Source organism: Macrobrachium nipponense, chromosome 1 (assembly GCF_015104395.2).
Source record: "Macrobrachium nipponense isolate FS-2020 chromosome 1, ASM1510439v2, whole genome shotgun sequence".
NCBI lineage: Eukaryota > Metazoa > Arthropoda > Malacostraca > Decapoda > Palaemonidae > Macrobrachium > Macrobrachium nipponense.
In genome coordinates, this window is record NC_087200.1 from 144,237,627 (window position 1) to 144,245,483 (window position 7,857).

Here is a 7,857-nt window from a genome sequence, read left to right on the forward strand (position 1 = left end):
ACGCATCCCCTGCGAATACAGGGGACTACTGTATATGAGCACCATTTGGTACACATCCCCCATGAATACAGGAGGACCACTGTATATGAGCACAACCTTCAGTAAAAGGAGACTGTAAGGGCATTATAGCTTAAGTAAAGTAGAATTGTTTAATTAATTTTTTTTTTTTTACTTTCAGTGAACTGAAGATGATTCCAAGCCTTTTGTACCTGGATATTTATGGAATACTCAATGAGAGTGCCATAGCAACTCTAAGACAAAGTCTGTCCCGGATCCACGTAAACAAGTATCTATTTTCATCTGTTGCACGGCCCACAGTTGGAATTCGCCGAACGTCAATATGGGGACTAAGGGTGCGAGATTAGAATAAGATTATTGCATGTAGATAATTTATAATTGTATCTTGTCACTGAAGTTAACTGAATTTCGTAAGTGCATTGTGATAACCTAATAATTCTGTACTGCACTGCCGTTATTTATAAGATTTTGATAGCTGCATTTGTTATAAGTGAAATAGTTGATGTATAGTGGGTTTTTAATGAGGAGAAATGGTACAATGTTCATTTCCAAAGGATTTTTACAACGCAATTCTCATTTCTTCAGTCATTTGATTTTATGTTTGAATTTTATGAAATTAAATTCCAGTCATAGGTTCAGCTATGTATTATCTGTTTCATTATAGTTAATTTGGTGCTGTTTGAGTAATTTCATTTGAATTTTTCAGGAATACAAATTTTCTGAGAATACAATATTGTGTTAAGTAAAATGATTACATATTTTCATGGTACATGTGTTTGGAAAAATTAGTTATGATTAGTTTTCACAATACAAATGATGAAATGCGTAATTCATAATTTCTCATATTGTTAATCATATACCAGCCAAACACCAAAGAGTGCATTTCATATGGATACCACGTTGACTATCATTTTCATTCAATATGTTAATTTTCTTCCAGTGGTAAGTATATAGTGTTAATCATTGGAACTTATCAGAATGCCAGTCACTCTGTTGATTAGGATAATTTTTTCTTTGATGTACTTTCTCTTTTTTCTCTCTGACAGGGTTTTGTTTCTGTAGTGGTGCAAACATTACTAAAATATTTTAGTGTGCAGATGTTTTCACCACAAAATGTATAAAAAATAATATCATTTTTACATGATGTCCATATACTTTTACTCATCATATTTATTTAATTTGAAAGGTAAAGGCATTAAACTTGGCTAAGCTTCAACTTTTCAACAGAAGATTTTTGATGAGGGTAATTCTGCACTTTACCACCATTATTAAGTGTCTTATGATTGGATGAAGTGCTATGAAGTATTAGGTGTATATACATATATATGCTTGCATTTTTTTAGCTGTCACTTAATGTAATGTTTCCTGCAGTTAGTTTTGTGTCATAAGACTTGTTGGAAAAAATTGGTATTGAGTAGGCTTTGATATATTTTGATTAAAAAGAGGATCTACTAAATGCTGCTCATTTGCTGATGAGATTATCACTCTGTGAGAAAATGCCTTTCTCGTTTTCTAGTATCCCACTCAGAGTATGCCAAGGAGGTGCCATTTTAGTTAAATCATTGTTGCAGTAGAATGATTGGGAAGCATAGGATGTTCCATTGGTACTGGAATCTACTTTGTTGCATATAAAGCCATCAGAAATGGGAGCTTTACGGAATATTTACTGGCTAAAGTAAAAGTTTCAGAAAGCTTCAGCATTTCCTATGTTGAAATGTTATCGAGGTATCTTATTATCCACCGTAGATCATGCCATACTTTGGTTTTGAGTTAATTGTTTGTGTGATAGTATTAATTCTTTATCTTGATAATTTATTCAGAGAGGAAAGCGTTTGTGCTATGCTCATTTACATAAAACAAACAGAAACATTTATAAACATTTTGCTCTATTCTTGTATGCTTCCTGTTTTTCTCTGATATATGCTTACATTTGTTTCTCACAATAATTTTTAGCCTCAATTTTGTCATACTCATAATTAAGACTGGGGTTGTAACATATTACCATGATTATGTAAAGAAATTCAGTATTTATATTGGGCCCTCGTACTGGATGCATGTACCTGCAAGAGTCATTATAAGTTATATTTGTTAACAAATTTTTTTGCATTATAAGCAGTCTTGTAAGGGGAAAATTTATAGCATGGCTCATCAAATGTTTTAATTTTCAAAGTAAAGTTTTGAAGTCAGAATAATAAATCAAACAAGCCAGGTTTTGATTGTATGTGTTGCAGTCCATGTCTCATTTTATAATTCTGGTGTTTACATTGCAAGTGGAAGAAGTATTCTGTCATAGAAAGTGCTCAACTGGGATGGTGCTCCTCCTTGGTTAAGGCTTATTTTTGTATGTTTGTCTTGTATGTTATTATCAGTCCAGCATAATATTCAAGTGTTACATGGATATATTTCTAGTTAGTGATGGCCATTGACATCTTCATGGGCTATATGTTATCGTGTGTAATACTTATATTATGGGTTGTTTTGGTTGGTCATTGTCTCATGGCGTCACAAAGAAAACGAACTGTGATAAAAGGTCAATAGCGGAGAGTATTTCCAAGTTTTTTTTTTTTTAATGAAATGCTTAGTTAAATGTTTTAGTTTAAGTTTATTATAAACCCTGTACAGATAAGATTTTTAAATGTATATAATTTTACATTACTTGTGTTGAATTTGTCATTTGTATTCCTGCATACATCTTAGATAGTTTTTGCAAACTTTTTACATGTGATTCTAACATGAAAGGATATATGAATTATTTCAGTTTGATTCATGTTTGTTTTTATTTTATGTTCTTAGAATTCCACACAGAATTTCATACAGAAATGTAATGCAAATGGGAAATAAAAAGAAAAGTTTGTTTGTTTTCTTTGATGAGGATGGATACTTGAGAAAAAGATGATCATTCTTCTAGCACTCAGGTATGGGTTGGTGTTATCCTATAACTTCAGTTTTAATATCACATTAGTATCTATGTTATGTCTGGACTAGTTAGCAACCATCAGGTATAACCAAACAAGTGTTTGGGAAATGCATGTAGAGTTTATGCAATTTAATTTGTTTTATGACAAACCCATCAGTCATAATTAGTCTTAATCAGTATTGAATTCATAAGGCACCTATCTATAGGAGTTACATAATATGATGATGTCATGCAGATGAAAGCAGAAAAACTTAAAACAGCTGATAAAACAACCTCACCTCTGACCCCTTAGCATTCAACAACAGCAATGCACATTCTTTCACATGTCTTTGAGTTATGCTAACAAAGCTTGTTTTGGTCGTTTTGACTAACTTGTTTCCATTAACCCTTAAACGCCGAAGTGGTATATTAAAAATTGTCTCCCGTATGCCGGGGGGGGTCTCGGAATGAGCGTGGAAGCGGACTACTACTATTTTTTTTTTTTTTTCCTACTTCTTTTTTTTTTTTTTTTTTTTTTTTTTTTTTTTTTTTTTTTTTTTTTTTTTTTTTTTTTTTTTTTTTTTTCCAAGATTAAGAGTTCATTTTTGGCTCCTTTTCTAATGCTCACTTATTTCATTCAAGTAACTTTATAGACAGGCTTAGGATACTGGGTAATGTAAGAGGAAAAATTATTAGCCTAGATGTTACGGCCCTTTTCACTAATGTGCCTCTTGAGTTTGTCCTTACAAAATTAAAAGAACAGTCAGATATTGGAAATGTTAACTTCCCTATTCCTACAGAACAGTTTTTAGACTTGATTCGTCTGTGTCTCATCCACAATATTTTCATTCAACAATGAAGGCTATAAACAAAAATTTGGCGTAGCCATGGGTTCACCCTTATCCCCCATACTTGCAAATTTATGCATGGAATTTGTAGAAACTGAAATCCTCTCCAAATGTGATCAAATCTAAAACCACTCATTTGGGCCAGATATGTCGACGATGTCTTCGTAATTTTCCAAGGTAATCAAATAGACTTCGAACAGTTTTTGAGATTTGTCAATAGCATACTACCTTCCATTCAATTTACAGTGGAATATGAAGCAGAAAATAAGCTGCCCTTTTTGGATGTTTTGGTATACCACGACCCTATTACATTTAGTTTTAGATTTAGTGTTTACAGAAAAGTGACTAATGCTAAAGCTTATGTCCACTTCTATTATTTTCATAATAATGAAGTAAAGCAAAATATAATGATAAATTTCATCCTAAGAGCCTTGAAAATATGTGATCCTGAATATATTGACAGCGAATTTCATCATATAAAAGAAGGTTTTGGAAAATTATGCTATCCAGAAAATTTCATAAATAATGCCTTCACTAAAGCCAAAAGGATTTTCTATATAAAAAGTCAATATGAATACAAAAAAGTATCTAACTTTACCATTTAATCCCAACTTACATAATATTAGAAAAACAGTAAATGAAAAAGGTGAAGAAAAGGTCAACCTGGTATTCAACTATAAGAATACACTCAAAGGCTGTCTCATGCAAAATAATAACTCCAACCATAGCTTTAACAAAGAAATTGGTGTTTATGAAATACCTTGTCTGGATTGCGATAAGAAATATTATGGAGAAAGTGGGAGGGGACTGCCAGTCAGAATCAATGAACACAAAAGAGCTTATAATTTGCATGCTGAGAATAATGCACTAGTCTCACATAGTTTAAATGCCGATCACCGCCTTAATTGGAACGAGTCAAAAGTAATTTTCAATAGTAAGGATACAGGTATTAGAAGGTTAGTTGAAGGAGCAATTATTAACAGGGGTCTCTCTATGGATGGCAATAAAGCCTTTACGCAAGAAGATTTTATTTTAAATAATTTGCTGTCGGTTTATCAGAGATTATAACAGACATAGGTTGCATGGTAATAACACCAATAATCTAGCCACCTCTGATACTGCCGCTGCCTCATCTTTTCGTTCAGGTAACAGAGACCCATCCCGTGTCCCTAGTTGCAGGCGCCCAAGCTGCTATGGACAACATATCAAACGATTCAAGAGACGAACCGCCACTTCGAAGATCTAGGCGATTAGCTGGTTTGCCGTTGGAGAACGAGGGGATAACGTGAAGAGCCAACTACATCATCAAACAGGCAATTTGTAAACTAGTCAAAAAACAAAGTTCTTGTATGGTCACTGTTAGTAATTGTATTCAGATTGACAAGAAGGACCGTGCAGGTCTTCGAAAGCTTTCTGCTTTGTATTTTAAATAACAAGATCAGACATATTATTGTGGATTTACTTTTCCAATAATAATAATAACAAGAACAAATAAATTGGTCAGACTGATTGTAGAAAATGCCTTCATAACATGTACCAATAATGTAATTGCAGGCAATACTGGAAGAAGATTTGAAGACAGCCTTTCCAGAATAATTACAGACACAAAAAAAAAAGAGGGCATGCAAAAACATAAGAGACAGCATGAACAATACACGCCTGGACGAAGCTACAGGCAGGAAAAAGTCAAGGTCACAGCACACAAAATTGAAATAACAAGGGCTTTAATTCCCTCCCCCAATATGCTTGTAACATTTCCTGAATACAAGTGTCTAATTTCCCCCTTCCGACTAACTGATCTTATTTTTAGAAGTCTTCTCGAACACTTTTAAGAAATTTTTGTTCTGAAATTGCTTTTTATTTGGACTATTGAAACTCTTGGTTATGTCTATGTTTTAGAACCACATTTACAGTTCTAGGCGGTAAAGGTAAAAATGGATGAGGTAAAAATTACCTACCACAAACTATGAATGAGAGAGAGGAAAAATTTGACTATATAAGTATTAAGCTTAACTTTTAAATGAAATTTATGTTACTGTAATATATATATATAACAGAAGATTCTTAAATCTCGGTTCTTCTATTTTAAAAGGTAACAATGGATCGTGCATCTAAAGCACTGGCAACACCCCCCCCCCCTCTCTCTCTCTCTCTCTCTCTCTCTCTCTCTCTCTCTCTCTCTCTCTCTCTCTCTCTCTATCCACATATCTCTACTCTCTCTCCATGACACACCCTCTCCCTCCATTATCTAAGGCCATCAAATCAGACATGTGAACTTACAAAAAATAACATTTATTTAAAAGCAAAGTGTAAACTAAATAACTCTGTTTCTTAACAAAAAAGATTAAACGAAAGGTTGACTCAGATAACCCTACTCCAAATTTCTACTCCAATAATCCAACATTATCTTAGTCATAAAACTAGGCATAGTCATACTACAGTACACCATAGTAATTAAGTCAGTTCTCCTTGTCTCAGATCAGTTCCCCTTTCTCCAGAACCGCCTGTTAGAAGACAGGAGAACACCTTGATAAGCACAAGATTAAAATCAAAAGATCATATGAAATAGAACATCTTTGAAATAAATATTCAAATACAGACAAGCCACACTTTTGGCCGAAATAAGTATGCTTACCCATTCAACACAGTATTCACAACACTTCTCTCAAAAATACTTTTGCAGAAGCCATCTTGGCTTCTGCCGCTTCTGTAAGGATCTATCACCTTGGTTACCTTACACTCTCATATGTAGGGAAAAGCTCGCACACACGCACAAACTCACAAACTTTGTCCACAAGCAGGAACTGCCTGTATCCAGTTTCAGAAGTCACCTCTGCGACCGCCCGTGCATAGCGACAGGACATCGCACTGACCTGCTAAGACAGCAACTTTGATATCACGCCACCCAAAAAGACACATCAGCATTCCCTGAGCTTGTCACCTCGGGCACTCTGTCTCTAAGGGAAGTTAAATGATGACTCCTACATTCTAAGTAATGTCACAGCACTTCACATTACAACGGTGTCTGAAACATATTGTCTTAATATATCCCTTTTATGTAACAGATGCTTAGCCACCCCGGAATGCTAGCACCTGCCTAGCCATAGCTTACATAAAACAGCTTATACATAGTGAAGCTGCAACAGGCGCATTTTACTTTATGTTGAACAGATTAAGTATAAATTCAAGTAAGTTGAACAAATTCTCAATCAAAGCATAAAAGCTGATGTTTTGCACTGCACACTGAAGAAAGTAATTATAGGGTTAGAAAAAATCATTTTTACTGTGTTTTGCATTGTGACATCTTAATGCTGCCTATCATTGGGAAGCAGTGTCCTATTTTCCCAGAATTCCACAGCTGTCTATAGTGTATCCTCACCTATTTCAGAGTAACAAATGTCCTTTTTTGTGTATGTTTCAGTAAAATTATTAAAATGTATCAGGAATAATTGCCTTGGCCAGAAAGTTATAAATAAAACAATTAAGTTACCTCAGTTATCCTTTGAAGTCAATAATTTGGAAAACGAAATTCATTATGCACCATTCAGCCCTTTGAAAAACTTCTTGGTACAGAGGTTTACTCTTTGAACATTCATAATATTATCATTAAAAGCGTTATCTCCCTACACCTTTGAGAAACAAAATGTTCATTTAGTTTTACAAATATTCAATGAGTATATCGTTCAAGTTTTACTAACTATTGGAAAAACTCACTCCCTTTTTATTCAGGATGCAAATGTAAAAATTTTACATTTGGTTGACAATCATGAATTTATAAACTTTTAAAGGTCAAAAGGTAAATAATAGATATGCTGCTCAATAAGTAATGAAGGTTGTAGTACAGAAAAACATAGAAAAATTAACTATGGGTTTCTACTAACGTTTCATTGAATAATTGTTGTTAAAGAAAATAACTATTGTAGCCAAAGAGAAAGTTAGAAAATTTAAATACCAAATAATGGATGTATGTAAGAGAGAGTTATTTCATTCACATATAGAAAGGACGTGGCTTTTTGTGATGTAAACCTATGCACAGCCGTTTGTTTATTGGTATACACTGTATTGTAACTAAACAAATTGTTTTGGATCAGCATT

At 33.7% G+C, this 7,857-nt stretch overlaps 1 protein-coding gene across 1 annotated transcript in view; it reads left to right on the plus strand.

Moving 5' to 3' along the window:
- Nucleotides 1-2,872, plus strand: part of LOC135219705 (S-phase kinase-associated protein 2-like) — a 132,741-nt gene extending 129,869 nt beyond the window's left edge. Inside the window, exon 8 of the mRNA XM_064256691.1 lies at nt 179-2,872. Coding sequence (XP_064112761.1) covers nt 179-365 — 187 coding nt within the window. The 3' untranslated portion in view covers nt 366-2,872. The remainder of the gene's footprint in view (nt 1-178) is intronic.
- The last annotated feature ends 4,985 nt before the right edge of the window (nt 2,873-7,857 follow it).